At 34.7% G+C, this 16,072-nt stretch overlaps 1 protein-coding gene and 2 pseudogenes across 1 annotated transcript; all 3 read right to left on the bottom strand.

Annotated features, from left to right (window-relative positions):
* Positions 1-4,127: 4,127 nt before the first annotated feature.
* Positions 4,128-6,347, bottom strand: LOC146925972 (uncharacterized; annotated as a pseudogene).
* A 3,129-nt stretch (positions 6,348-9,476) lies between these two features.
* LOC146925971 (uncharacterized) lies at positions 9,477-10,410 on the bottom strand. Its single transcript, XM_085705190.1, has one exon. The coding sequence runs from the start codon at positions 10,245-10,247 to the stop codon at positions 9,477-9,479; it is 771 nt and encodes a 256-aa protein (XP_085561316.1). The 5' UTR covers positions 10,248-10,410.
* Positions 10,411-14,699: 4,289 nt separating this feature from the next.
* LOC146925970 (uncharacterized) lies at positions 14,700-15,503 on the bottom strand (annotated as a pseudogene).
* Between the last annotated feature and the right edge of the window lie 569 nt (positions 15,504-16,072).

Genomic DNA, 16,072 nt, shown 5'->3' with positions numbered 1-16,072 from the left:
TTTTAAAATTTGCAGGTTAGTCCTTTTAAATTGCCAGAATTGCAGAAAGGCCCTTGAGCCCAAAATTGATCCAAAAACGAGTTAGTTACAGGTCCAGTACAGGTGTCACAAAATCATTGGGTCTCAAGCACACATGGCAGCCTATATAAGGGCCAACTCATCAATGTGCAGAATCAGAATCAATCACTGCAAGCCACATCATCACAAACAACTCACACGTTTTCTCTCTCTTCTAACAGAATCAAACAACAAAAATCCATCAAGAACGAAGATGAATCTTCATCTTCTTCGTTGAACCCTAATTTCCCACTAACAACTCTTTCAATCAATTGGAATGAATTCAAAACAGTTCTCAGAGATTCACTGAGGAATCTTCATCATCGAACCGTGACTTCTGCAATTCGAAGCTCAATTTCGTCACTTAGGCAACAAATTTGAGCGATCACAGAAGCAAAAAAGAGTGAGAAGAAGAGGATCGAAGCAAAATCACACCAGTGAAGAAGAAAGAGAAGAGAACAACTGATTTATTTTCAGTTCAAGACTTACCAGAAGCTTGCGTGATCTCTTGTTCGAATCTCCAAACAAACGGTGAATCGAAGTGAAAACTTCGAAAAGATTCGAAAAAGTTTAAAACGAAACCCTAAGATGTAAAATCACGAAGGTTCACCGTTCGTTTTTCAAATCAGAGCTCAAATTCATCATCAGTGTGAAAAATAAGTCAAGATAGGGTTTGATTTCAAAGAGATTAGAAGAAAATTTCGAAACCCTAGGATGTAGCTTCAAGCGTAGATCTATTCAAATCCAGGCCTGTTTTCAAAAAACCAGTTTCGAAATCGTAAAGAAGAAGCTCAGGTGAACACAACGGTGTAAAGGATTTGCAGAAAACGTTCAGGTGTGGTGGCGCCGCCGGCGAACCACCACACCTCCGCCGTTGTGTCCATCGGAGAAGATGAAGGTCATAAGGTGAGAGACGAGAGCTTCTCTCTCTAAGGTTTAACTTAGAGAGAGAAACAAAGAAGCAAAATGAAATGATCCGGTCCACAATTCCTTTTATAAACCACTGAACCGGTCTGGTTCAGTCCTGGTTCGTTTGGTTTTGCATCTTAGCCGTTGGATCTAAGGCTTGATCCAATTGGATCAATCCAACGGCTGTGTTTACTCCCTGTGATCCAAGTCTGTTAGGGTATGGGCCTGGACCTTTGTTCTTTGCAGAATTTCGTTGTTTCTTGATTTTCTTGCTATATGCACCACTGGACTTTGCTTTTCACACCTCCCTCATGTCAAATTTTTGTGCAAAAATTCCAAATGAATTTCCATGAATTCTTGATATTTTTCTTGATGTTTTTTATAATATTTTTGCATAATAAAATTTGATAAAAGTAGGAGTATTAATTCTTGTTATTTGTTTACTTTCCCTGTTAATTTTTGAGGAATCTTGCTATGATTTTGATCATGACACATTGGTACATGATAAGGGTACTAAATATGTGATTTTGTGATAGATGTCCCCCTGAATTTGTGGTTGTTTTACTGTCTTGTGAATTAGTATGTGGATTTCTTGTTTTACAAGTTAGGTAATTACTTTAGTGCATGAATAAAGTGCCAAGTATGCCTAAGATCTATCATGATTCTTGACTTGAGTGTGTGCTTCTAATCCTCATATTATGTAGTGTGATAAGGCCTTTAAAAAATTTTGACATGATGCGAGGGTCATAGGTCATGCTTTTGTCTTAACATTATGATAAGTTTTAGGAATATCTTGCCATTTTTAGGTTAGAAATTTCATTACTTTTGCCTAGTTTTTTAGCATTTCTTTTGCCTATAATTTTCAATCCTTATTCTTCCTTATGCCACTAACCATTTCATTTCATGTTTCACTCATTCATAAGCATTCCATACTTCAACTCCTCCCTCACCTTATTTCTTGTGCATTTAAATTGTTACAAGACTTAGTATGTAAAAGCTTAGGAATTCTTGTATTTTACCTTTATGCAATTTTAAATTTCTTGCAAGACCATAGAATGTATCTAGGATATGATGTAATAAGAACTATAGACTCTAATAATGTACACCGACACAAGCACCGACACATGCACACACCTCACTTTAGATGTATGCTTAGAATATGCATGTTTAGATGTATGTTTAGGATTGTATGTTTAGATGAATGCTTAGGCTTTATACTTAGAAAAAAAAATCTTTTTTCAAACAAATGTGAACAACTTCACTCAAATCATTTTTCTCAATAAACTTTGGGATCAAAATCCCATTGATCTTCTTTTCATTTTCTTAATCAAATTTTAAATGAATTTTAATCATACTTAGACCCTTTTGCAAATAACTAATTCAACCTCACAATTTCATAATCCCATGCCCTTGAGGCCTCTCTCTCTCATTCTTCAAAATCCCATTTTCAAACTTAAAATCAACCAACAAAAACAAAAACATTTTTTGGAAGAGAACTACGGTGGATTTGATCCCTTAAACGGGTACGTAGGCAAGGAATCAAAATTCCTTCAATTCAAATAAAATAAAAATCCAAAAACATTCTTCTCCCTCCAATTCTTGACTTAGTAAACCTCTTAGGTTCAATAGACACTTTCAAAATAGCATTTAAAAATAAAGCGCGCGCGTAGAAGTTAAAGACGGTTCCTATAGGATACTATAGTCGTTATGGGTGCCTAACACCTTCCCGTAGCGAAAACAACTCCCGGACCTCGATTCTCAAGGGTTTTGCTTACTTCTTTCCCTTCCCAAGAAAAAATAAGATATCACCGGTTAAAAAGGTTCAAACGTAATCAATGTTTGACACCCGAAAACCAAGATAAAACAATATCCACCGAAGAAATGACTGCAGATCCATTAACTAAAGGGCTTAGGCCGGTTATATTTACGAAACATGTTGAAAATATGGGAATTGTAAAGTCCTTTGATATTTTTAATTAGTGGGAGCAGACATTAATTTTATGTGTTCATTTTTAAATTAATGAATTTATTCTCATTTTCTTTTTATTATTACTATCATGCTTAACATGCATATTTTTTTTTAATGGAAATTTTATTTGAGATTTGTCTCTGATTTCTCTTGTGGAAATGATGTTTCATATGAAATGTGATTTTAATCTCTTTGGGGAGATTGTCATTTCTTTCATGAGAAAGAAATTGTGTTCCGTAATGGAATGTTTCATTTCAAACATGAATCTCTTTTAAGGGATTGATTGTACTTTCTTTGAAAGGTACAATGAGGACTTGTACACAATAGTATACAATGATCACAATATATATACTATGATGTGTATTGCATTAGTACGCTTATTTGGTGATCATGACAACAAGAAATGTTAGTTATGTGGTTGTGGGTGACATAAACTCTTAATAGTTTAATTTTCACCTATAGCTCTAGCTGATAGGTTTTTTTGCTTGTCGGCATTGATCATGGTTATTTGTGATTTTAGTCAAGATACAAAAGTGGCCACTATTATTCAACCAATGTGTTTTTTTAAAGTTTTATTTTATTTTGGTTTGTTTTCTTTTCTTTTATTTATCAAATCAATGTTGCCCAAGTGGGAGAATGTTAGAAATTTTTGGTCTTCCATTGATTTATAAACTTAAACATTTGGTTGAATGGTATCTTGATGGGTCTTGGAATATCTATATTGTGATCAATAGATATTAGACATCACATGGTAGGTGTACTTGAATAATGTAGCCTATAGTTGAATGAATCCATGATGGGTGGAACCATTCAAATCTTTATGAAAGGGTGTGGTTTGATACCTTGTGACTCTTCATTAAAGGATTGGTAGAACCATTGTAACCCTACATGAAAGGGTAGGTCCCCTCTCCACTTTCTCTATAAATATGTCTTGGGGCATATGCAAAAAATAATCGATGTTATTACATACTTACCCATCAAAGTTTGAGAAAGAAGGAGAGGAAGATCCTATCCAACATAATTGGAATTCAAGATCATCAAAGAGCATACATACGCGTTGACAATCAATGGCTTCAAGAGGTAAGTTCTAAACCCTCTTATTTAATTTTAATGGTGTCCTAATTCATGCAACTATGACTGAAATTTATTGTTCATGATATGTAAATTATATTTCATGATCTGTGATAAATTATTAACATCGAAGATAATTAATAAATTGGCGATCGATTGCAATACCATACAAACTAATCTTTCGGAGTTTGGGAAGTGCCAAAAATTGATTATCATCATCTAGCACAAAATCAAGGTTCCTAACAAAAGCGTAATGACAAAAGCCTGTTTCCTTGACAACAAGTTCTTCAAGTAAAGGGAAACAATCAGGAATGAAGAAGATATCCTCCTTGTTTATACAAAAAAATTCGGAACAAGTAAGAGAGGTCAAATTTTTCATCTTTTTGGACAAAGCTCGGAACCCATCTTTAGGAATGTTGAAGAAGTTGGAGAGAATAAGCGATTTGAGGTCTAAAGGGAAAGCGGAGATTTGGGTAAGAAGCGTGTCGAGGTTATGGAGGATGGTGGATTTGAGATTGAGGGATGTGACGTTAGGGAACTGTTGGAAGAGTTGAGGAATGAAAGGGATGGTTTGTAGGGTGATTTTGACGGAGAATCGGAGATTGTTGGTGATGGAGAGTAACTGTTTGGAGATGATAGAAAGAGACTTGAAAGTGCAGTGATCTCCATTGAGGAATTTGATGATGTATTCCCATAACTCATCTGTTTGGAGATTGTTGCCGCTGCCATCATTTTTGGAACCTTGGATTTGGATGATGATATACAAAGAATACTTAACCCTAAATTGAAGCAGATTTCCGATACATATATTTGCAAACAATATATTCGTTGTTTTTATTCAGAAAAACGGAGCAAAATCATTTTTTTTAATTATTTCTTTAAAATCGGAATTTAACTATGTTATACTTTCTCTCAAAAAAAAAACTATGTTATACTTATACTCTTTCAAAAAAAAACTATGTTATACTTATACATACCAGCGTTCATGTCATCTCTTTTTTATTTTGTAAATAAAAATAAATGCGTATAAATTATAAGAAAAAGTTTACCTTATAATTTTAATCTACCTCATAATTTAAAGAACTACAAACTATCTACAAATTTTAGTCAATAGTTTTTTAAACAAATTAATTACCAGTTAGGAGTTTTGTGTTTCTGTTGTGGTTTAAGTTTTTGCTTTTGTTTATGTGGGAGGGTTTGTTTGATTTTGTTATCGCTTGACATGAATACATCTTGTAATCAAATTTATATGTATCTTTAGACTCTATGACTTTTACATTATTGCTCGATCATGGGTAAGTTTAGATTGACTTATTTAAGCTTAACAATTAACATAAGTTTTGTGATACAATTTGAGAGAATTTATGAAAATAACTTGTGACAATTTTTATATGTTTTTTACGACTAATTTTCATAAGTTCTTCAATATAGCTTATATCATAGCTTATAGCATATATAAAACCATTTAATTGTTGTTTATTTTTTCCATAATAACGGGTTATTTAAGCTTATGCATAAATACTTATAGAATTAAGCAATTGTGCTACAAGTTGTTTATCCAGCACTTATAAAATTAAGCACTTGTGTAACAAGTTGTCTATCCAAACATGCCCCACATAATCAATACAACATTTTCACAAGACTATCACTCAATTGTTCATCTTGTTACTCGTAGATAGTCTTTTTTTTTTTTTTTTTTCCCGGTAGTGGCCGGGGTTTGAACCCCGGACCTTACATATTTTATGCATTGTCCCAACCAACTGAGCTAAGCTCACAAGGACACTTGTAGATAGTTTGATATACCTTACCCTTACTCAACTGCATAATTGTTTTGTTGTTTATCTTGTTAGCCAATTTACGGCTTCACGTATGACACATTATGTTGTTATCCTTTAGATTACTTAGTAAATAAAGGGTACATTATTTTATGGTCATCATTACTCAGCTGCATCCCGACGGTGATCCTAGTGATCGTCGTTCCAGCACTTGTTTTTGTATTTTTCATGGAGATTCTCTTATATCTTGGCACAACAAGAAACAAACCTTGGTGGTTCGCTCTAGCACTGAAGGTGAATATTGTGCTCTTGTTGATACTACTTCTGAGATATTATGGATTCGTTAGCTTCTTGATGATTTAGAGACATCGTAGTCTTCACCAACTGATCTATATTGTGACAATCATAGTGTCATTCAAATTACTCACAATGATGTTTTCCATGAGCGAATCAACCATATTGAAATTGATTGTCACTTCATTTGTCAACATCTTATCCGTGGTGAACTTCATCTTATCTTCATTGACACTCTTGACCAGCTGACTGATTTGTTCACAAAACCTCATTTTCTAGAACATTTCCGCACTTTAGTGTTTAAACTCAAGTTGGTTGAAGCTCCACCCACTTGAGTTTGAGCGAGGACGTTAAGATATATTATGATTCTCCTTTTATTATAATTATGCTATGAGTAATTAGTATTTATGTATAATTATTTAGTGTTTCTGTCTCCAATCCTATCAGGGCCGTCCCTAAGAATCCGGAGGCTCGGCTCTGGGAATGAAAAGAGGCCAGTGATAAAATCAAAACGTATTTTTTTTAAAAGAGCAATGTTCTATTTATATTTTTTAAAAGATAAATATAAGGTGTCGTATATATGCGTATATATGCGGTACACCCAAAGGTGAAAATGACTACCGTATACATGAGGAACCCCCACCTTACACCAAAAGCAAGAGGACCTAATTCTAATAGGCCTAAAAGGCTAAAACAAGAGGATAGAAAATGGCTGGGGGTATTAAAAGAAATTGGAGGGCAGTAGTACTAGTGGATATTAAAAAAAAAATTGAGGCCCATGACTGAGGGAGGCCCAGCTCTGTTGAGCTGTTTGCACCCCTCATGGCCGGGTCTGAATCCTATAATATAAATAAGGCCACCTACTTGCACTTGTGACACATATATGTGAATATACAAACATTTTCTCATATCCTCCTTGAGTTTCTACAATGTTCAAAAAAGTTCGTACAGTATGACTAATGATGCTCTATCTCATTATCCAATCCAAGTACCAATTGAAGTATTCAAGTCACAAAAATTAGGGGTCACATTCTTAATATTTCCTCCAACATGTTCAACCTTCATTTTATGCAGAATTCATTCCACATTAGTGCAAACATAGAAAAATAGGTGGGCAATAACAGCAAATTCAACATTTACAATGTTCAATTTTTGTTACTTTTGAGTACTCAAGTCCCCACCCAACAAAATCATAATCTAGTTAGCAAATATCATAATCTATTTTTGCCGTACGGTTCAGGGTTAAATAATCATAATTTTGAGCCCGTTTGTTTTAGATTTTTTCCAAAAAAAATTTTCCCTTAAAAAAATCACTTTTTTCATTTTTAAGTGTTTGTTTAGGATTTTTAGAAAAATCATTTTATCAAAAAAATCTATTTTGACCCTAAAATGAAAAGCTATTAGGATTAGCTTTTCTCAAAATCTATTTTTTTTCAACAACAAGGAGATAACACATGTGCATGTTAGAACTCATTTTTTTTTTTTAAAAAATGGATTTTTATGGATAGTAGACAAACACAAATAACTTCAGATTTTTTTTAAAATCTCTAAAAAAAAAATCTCTAGATTCTTTTAACACAAAATCTATTTTTTTTAAAGCTGAAACAAACGCACCCTTTATTTGATTCGTATAGATCCTTTGGTGATGCATGACAAGATGGATCACTCTAACTTTTAAACACAAGTTATTTAACAAGCAAATAAATTCAGATAAACTCATTAAAGCATGCAACAAAGTTAAATTCCAAGCATAAAAGAAGGTAGAGAATAAAAGAAAACCCCGATGAATCAATAATAAGTAAAATTCCAGACTTGTGGCTAATGGTTACAATCAAAAAGCTGGCTCAGATTTTAATGAGATTTTCTAACCAGTTATATTGCCTTTCTCAAATAGAAGGTAGAGAATCCTTCCCCTTCTCAATGGTGTGTTACATGAAGAGGTTTATATGCTTCAACCTTCGGGTTTTGAGGCTTCAGATAAAAATTTGGTGTGTAAGCTACACAAGGCTTTATACGACCTAAAACAGGCCCCTCATGCTTGGCATCAAGGTTTTATACGACCTAAAACAGCCCCCCGTGCTTGGCATGAGCGCTTAATTCATACCTTAATACTCTTTGGTTTCACGTCAAATAGCTGCGATCCTTCATTTTATGTGCCCTTATTTATGTAGATGATATCCTAATTACCGGTTCTTCTAGGCCTCTCATTCACGATCTTATTTGTAAAATAAACTCGCACTCAAACATTTGTGTCATCCTGACTACTTCATTGGTTTTGAGGTGAAGTTTCTATCCAATTGATGTATGTACATGACTCAATCAAAATACATCAGGGATTACTTCACAGAGCCAGCATGTCCAATGCATCTCGCATGCCAACTCAGATGGCCAATTGCCCATATTTGATTAAACATGGCTCTGACAGATTGGACGATCCTTTCATGTATCGTTCAATCGTGAGAGAACTACAAATGCACTCTCAGATGAATTCCAATTAAAACATACACCCAATTTGCATCCAGTGAGTACCATTCAAAGATTCTCCAGAGTTTTCACTTTTCATACACTTCAAGCTTAAAGGCATAATAAAAGTAATTTTGCAAATGTTAGATGGGCTACATCTTCACATTGAAAACAGTAGTTTTGAATGTTATTGAATATCGATCATGAAAACATAACAAACAATAATCCAAAGTCAGAAGCCATGACATCAGTCAAAGAAGCAATCAATTAGTTCATATATATATATATTGTTAAAATCTTGTTGCAAAATTTGTTTCAATGCTTCATTGCTTGAATTTTTTTGAAGACTTAAACACATTTCATTTATAAGCTTTCAAATGAAACCATTACATCTTTTATACTATAATATCATATATATAAGGTAGTTCACAAATTTGAACCATATTTTCCCTCTACTTTTAAAGGGCCATGAGTCACTATAGTTTTCGTAGACTACAGAGAAAAAAACTTGGCTTCATTTTAAAAAATCAGCATCAATAGATCACGTATAAAAAGAAGGGGTAATAGGAACATGTTTTCTACCGGGAACATACAAAACATTGCAGCAAATAAAAGAAAATACTCAAAGTTGGATAAATCATAAGATAAATGAATATGTGAAACCCCAAAAGTAAGGTTGAGACCCAAATTCTCATTCCTAGACCCTAAACATGTGAATCGTCAAGTTTTGTAAATAAACAAAAATATACTCCAAACTAAAAGACTTCGTAATTTCGTCATCCCATCAACTTGTTCCGTTAAAGTGCATGGGTTGTCAAGTTAGTTACTTCCATGACACTGACAGAATGATGAAATAACTTAATTTTACAATTGCAGGTAAATTTAGAATAATATGTAAGTATCTCGGTACTCTTGCGAACCCCGAGACCTAACTATCACTATGCAGTATCATTACCATCTAAGTTATTCTTCTCCTTTGTGAAAGGTCCACGGTTGTTGCGAAGATAATTAATAAATTGGCGATCGATGGAAATACCATACAAACTAATCTTTCGGAGTTTGGGAAGTGCCAAAAATTGATTATCTTCATGTAACACAGAATTAAAGTTCCTAACAGCAATCCGCTTGTAACAACTTCTGCGTGTTTCCTTGAGAACGAGTTCTTCGAGTAAAGGGAAGCAATCAGCAATGAAGAAGATATCCTCCTTGTTGATCCAATAAATTTTGGAACAAGTGAGAGATGTTAAATTTTTCATCTTTTTGGACAAATCTCGCAATCCATTTGTAGGGATGATGAAGAGGTAGGGGAGAATGAGTGATTTAATGTCTAAAGGGAAAGTGGAGATTAGTGTAAGAAGAGCGTCGAGGAATTCAGTGGATACAATATTGAGGGATGTGACGTTAGAGAACCGTTGGAAGAGTTGAGGAATAAAAGGGATGGTTTGTTGGGTGATTTTGACGGAGAGTCGGAGACTGTTGGTGATGGAGAGTAACTGTTTGGAGACGATAGAAAGAGACTTGAAAGTGCAGTGGTCTTCATTGAGGAATTTGATGATGTATTCCCATAACTCATCTGGTAAACTTGAACAAGCTTTTGCTGTTGCCGCTGCCATTCTTTTTGGAACTTTGGATTTGGATGATGATGATGCTGTCGCCATTGTTTTTGAAACTCTTTCTCTCAATTCTCGTTCATTCACTCCTATATACATGATGATATACAAGAATACTTAACCCTAAGTTGATGCACATTTCTTATAGATATCACTTTATTGTAGGTATTTAGTTTTTTTTTTCCAATAAATATATTTGCAAACAATATTAAAAAAAAACCGTTTTATAGAAATCTATTATCTATTAACATAACATTAGCCAAACAATATATAAAAATTGTACTCCATCTTTCAAAAAAAATAATATAAAAATCGTACTCCATTAAAGTTTCCTTACTGTCCTTTTTAAAGATCTTCTTTAATTTCAAATGTTTAACGGTCACCGCCATTTGTATTTTGAAAAACCACACCGCTGTTTCCCTTTCACTCAAACTCAACCACAATTCATCACGATGTAGATCCAATTGGTGGTGGTGCGACGAGGCGCGGCCTCCGCATCACTTCACCTCCGGCATCCCTCATCCTATTCGGTAATTCGTCGTCTCAGATCAAACACTGTTCTGGTTCGGGCTTGCAGTGGTGGGTGGCGGCGTCGTCGCCGGTGCCTTTGGAAGGTTTTAGCAACACAAATCGCGGTGGGTTTTCATAGTTTGTTCCTGGTGGCTGGTTTTTGGGGGTGATGGTTTGCTATTCGTGGTGGCTTTTGGGGAAGTTTTTGTGGGCGGTGGTGGTGGTTTTTGTGGAGTGTTAGTGGTGGTTTGTGGTGGTGGATGCGAATCCAGATCTGAATCTGTAACCATATCCGGATCTGGATCTGCTTGTTTTTTGAATTGGTGACCAAGCGAGACGTTTCAGTTGGTGATGTCGGAGTGGTGGTGCTGTTAGGGTGCTATTGTTTTTGATGAAGTTTCGAATGGAGGTGATGTAGGGAGTGGTGTTTCTGTCTTGGGTGATGTCCAAGTGGTGATGATGCAGTCTGCGTGTGGTGATCTTAAGATCTAGGGTCATGGTTTATTGAGTTGATGGTGATTTTGGTGGTTGTTGGTTGTGGATATCACAAGTGGTGGTGTTTGGTGTTGAGTTCGGAGGCGAAATGTTCACTGTCTCTTTCTTGTGTGGCAGTGAGTTTGAGGGTGTGGCGATGATGATGATGAGGAGCTTGTGGGTTGTGCTGTATTGGGGGGTTTTGTGATTTTCTTCCTTGCAGGTGCTGAGTTTGCGCCTGTTAGAAAAAGACAGGTTGTCTGGTATTTTTGTGTGATGGCTGTTTCCTTCCGATCCAGATTTATGTGGAGGAGGTTGATGTAGTAGTTCTGCATCAAACAAGATAAGTATTTGTGTATCGTCTCCACAGGGAATAGTGCGTTATCAAGGACAGTTTAACATCAATTATCATTCCAAGTATTAAGAGTACTTGTTTGTTTGAATTGTAACTAGCTAAACTAAATTGCTAAAGTAAAAGTTGAGATTAATAAGGCTTGAAACTTGTTAGGAGTAGAGTTCCTTAACCAAGCGTCACACATAACCTAATGATCCATACGACTTCTAGCTTTATAACCAACATTATCACAATCAATTCTACACTATCCTTCGTGTCCAAAGCGATATAATTAACTCTAAGGTATCGTTTAAACATTCGTGTCCAAATCCCTTAAACGATAACAAAGTCGATCGGATAACTTAATCGACCGTGTCCAGCCTGATTAAGTATCCGAAAGCATTAAAATCTTGATTATGGTGATTATCAAAGATTAACAAAGATGTCAAGGAAGTTAACCTAAGATTTATTGCTACTCTAGCTCTAGATTCAAGAGTTCGTGTCCAAATTATCTTGAATCTCATGGAAAGTATTAACAACAAGAATAACAACAATTATTGAATATAAATTGCTAGAACCATATATTGCAAGATCAAAAGATTACATGTTTAGCAAGGATCAAGTACCTCTCATCCCAACAAAGGGTATTTAGCTACACATCATCATGGAAGCCTTGCAAGGATGGATTGAAAAGGAAAGATTCATTACCCTTGTGATGTCTCAACAAAGGAAGAAAGATCCAACTTCCAAAATCACTCTCACTCTATATGATCTACCCTATTTCTCTCTATGAAATTACAATGAAAAGCTAAGCTAAAACTAAGAGAAAAGGAATATCTAAGATAATCCCAACATAATATCTTCAAGGAATAGCAAGTGGGCATTTAATAGCCTCTGTTCTGCTTGAGCTCGCAGCTGCGAGCTACACTACTAGCATTTGCGAGTTGAGAAAATACAAAGGTCTCCAGAGAGATACGCTATTGGCGTATCTGGTCAAACTTCCCTTACTCGCAGTTGCGAGTAAGGGAGCTCGCAGTTGCAAGCACACACTTCCTCAAGGATCAGCTTCTGCCATTTGCACTTTTTCATGATTTTTGGTCTTTGCTCAGTGTCTTGGGGTAAATTCCTGCATAAAAGGATAGAGTAAGATATATAAAGCGTAATAAGGCATTTCACACTTATTTTTCGGCTTTTCCTTTAATAACTTGCAAAACAAGTAACAAAAAGTGCATAAAATACAACATGAAATTAACACTTCTTGGCATTTATCAGAGGTGATGGTGGTGTGATGGGGTGATGTAGGCCACATTTTTGGTGGTGTGAGGAGGTGCCGATGGGTCTTTCAATGGTTGGGTACTCAATTCCGTAATCGGTTTTCCCCATAAAGTTCAGGCTTAAAAAAAATAGTAGTAAAACACATAATTTTATTTTATTCTTATAGATCCTTTGGTGATGCATGACAAGATGAATTACTCAAACTTTTAAACACAACGTATTTAACAAGTAAGCAAATTCAGATAAACTCATTAAGCATGCAACAAAGTTAAATTCTAATATAACAATACAAATACTTTAGCAATAGGTTGCAAGTGAGTTTTCAAAATAAAAGCAAACCCCAATGGATCAAGAAACAAGTAAAATTCCAGACTTGTGGCTAATGGTTATAAAACCGACCTCTATTAGAGTCGTTCTCACCTTGGATCTCACCTACAAGTGGCACACTCTATACGCTTCAACCTCCAGGTTTTGAGGCTTCTAATAAAAAAATTGTTTTGAAGGTACATAAGGCTTTATATGGTCTGAAACAGGCCCCTCGTGCTTGTATGAGTGCTTAACTCAGACATTAATACTCTTCGGTTTCACTTCAAATCGTTGTGATCCTTCACTTTTTGTATATTCTCATGATGGTGTGTTACCTTACATGCCTTATTTGTGTAGATGATATCCTAATTACTGGTTCTTCTAAGTCTCTCATTCGTGATCTTATTTGCAAACTAAACTCTAAGTTTGCACTCAAACATTTGTGTCATCCTATGTACTTTTATGTTGTTGACGTTAAGTTTCTATCTAATTTATGTAATGTTGTTGACGTTAAGTTTCTATCTAATTTATGTATGTACATGACTCAATCAAATTACATCATGTATTTACTTCTTTCAGACCTCTTTGTTCGAAATCACTTCTTTCCTTTTTTTATTCATTGATTCATTGGTAGTATATTGTTTCATTCTTGTGCTCAAAGTTATTTAGATAAAATGACAATGATAAATAGACTTTGAGGGGATTTCCTCAAAACCCAGATGTCATTTTTAATTTTGAAGAAATAATTATCCACGCAAAACCCAAACAAAAATAGACAGGAATCAAGATTCAATTGGAAGTAGAAATTGAGTAAACCAACCCCATGTTGCCTAGATGCAAAAGTTGAGAGCAACGAGAAAGAAAGTGAATGTAAAGAGAAGAGATTATATCCAGTGTGGTTGTGATTATTGTGATAGGTAGGATTATTTAATCAAATGGTTAAAATGGGTGGTATACTGGTGAGAGACTTAAAATTAAAAATATAATAATCATAAGCATTAATTTTACTGTTCTTAAAAATGTCAAAATGTGAAAGACTTTCTCCATTTTTCTTCATATTTTCCATCCCCCGAAGCCCTCCCATCAAAACTTCCAAACAAAACCTTAAGGGATATGAGTCACTATAAATTTTGTAGACAAATAAGAGAAACAAACTTGGCTTCATTTAAAAAAAAATAATCAACATCAATAGATCAAGTATAAAAAGAAGGGGTAATAGGAATGTGATTTCTACAGGGAACATACAAAGCATTGCAGCAAATAAATCAATACCTATATTTGCAGGAACAAACATGAAAAATTTGTCATAAGATAAATTAATATGTGAAACCCCAAAAGTAAGGTTGAGACCCAAATTCTCATTCTTAATGCAATATGCCAAGTGCTTAACATGTATGAAGAAGTGAGCCATTAAATTTTGTAAATAGAGTGTCTGAGTTATCACTTGTAGGTACTAATTGAATAAGGGTCATGTTAAACAGTGCCGCCCTCGGGGCATTAGTTTTTTTTTGGTGATCTCGGGGCATTAGTTAAGAAAGCACAAAATAGAAACTTTTATTTGAAAACAACAAAGTTTTGACTTTTAAAAAAGTTGAACATAATAATTTTTAACAATTTTCAATGCAAACTTTCTATACTAGTCTCCTTAACTAGTGCCCCGGAACATTACCCATTGAATAACATGTAAGTATTTCAGTCTGCTCTGACTTTTGCGAACCCCTAGATTCAATTATCACCAGTATCATTACCATCTAAGTTTTTCTTCTCCTCCGTAAAAGGTTCACGGTTTTTGCTGAGATAATTAATAATTTGGCTATCGATGGACTTACCATACAAACTAATCTTCCGGAGTTTGGGAAGTACCAAAAATTGGTTATCATCATCTATCACAAAATCAAAGTTCCAAGCAGGAGGGTAATTACCGGCGCACCGTGTTTCCTTGAGAATGAGTACTTCGAGTAAAGGGAAGCAATCAGCAATGAAGTAGATATCATTCTTGTTGATCCAAGTAATTTTGAAACAAATGAAAGAAGTCAAATTTTTCATCTTTTGGGACAAAGCTCGCAATCCAATTTTAGGGATTTTAAAGAGGTTGGAGAGGATGAGTGATTTGAGATCTAAAGGTAAAGCGGAGATTTGTGTAAGAAGCGTGTTGAGGTGATTGTATTGAGAGAGGTTGATGGATGTGAGATTGAGGGATGTGATGTACACATTTGCAAGAGGCGAGGAATTAAAGGGATGGTTTGTTGGGTGATTTGGAGGGTGAATCGGAAACTGTAGGTGATCGAGAGTAACTGTTTGGAGACGATAGAAAGAGACTTGAAAGTTCAGTGGTCTCCATCGAGGAATTTGATGATGTATTCCCATAACTCATCTGGTAAATTTGAACACGCTTCTGCCGCCATTGTTTTTGGAACTTTGGATTTAGATGGTGATGATGCTGTAGCTGTCGCCATTGTTGCAAGACCTCTTTTTACCAATTCTCGTTCATTCACTTAAATTTATATGCTATGATATACAAAGAAAATTCAACCCTAAACTGAAACAGATTTCCCATAGATATATTTTTTTTTTAGGGATTTTGTTTGATCACCCTAAACTGAAACAGATTTCCTATAGATATATTTTATTTTAGGGATTTTGTTTGATTTCCAATAAATATATTTGCAAAAAATATTTAAAAAATTGTTTCATACAAATCTATTATCTAATTATGAAAGATAATATTAATAACCATAAAAAACTCAATTATGCCTCTTCCTCAGCGTAAAAACTCAAATATATGCCTCTTCCTCAGCATATTTTTTAGAACCAGAAATCCAATTTAAAGGAGAGAGAAAACAATTATCAAAAGATTTAAGTAATTTTTTTGTTAGAAAGAAAACAAAACTTGAGATAAGTCCCTATTATTCTAAAAGAAAGAAAATTAGAACTAAATAAAGTCCCTATTATCTCCTTCAAGTGGTCGAAGAGAACAAAACTTGAGATAAAGTCCCTATTATTCTAAAAGAAAGAAAATTAGAAC

This window comes from Medicago sativa, chromosome 4 (genome assembly GCF_051527215.1).
Source record: "Medicago sativa cultivar Bolivia chromosome 4, Bolivia_mono, whole genome shotgun sequence".
Lineage (NCBI taxonomy): Eukaryota > Viridiplantae > Streptophyta > Magnoliopsida > Fabales > Fabaceae > Medicago > Medicago sativa.
This window is presented reverse-complemented; position numbering and strand designations above follow the sequence as displayed.

Coding starts and splice junctions, on each gene's coding strand:
- LOC146925971 (XM_085705190.1), bottom strand. CDS start 10,247: ATGTATATAGGAGTGAATGAACGAGAATTGAGAGAAAGAGTTTCAAAA.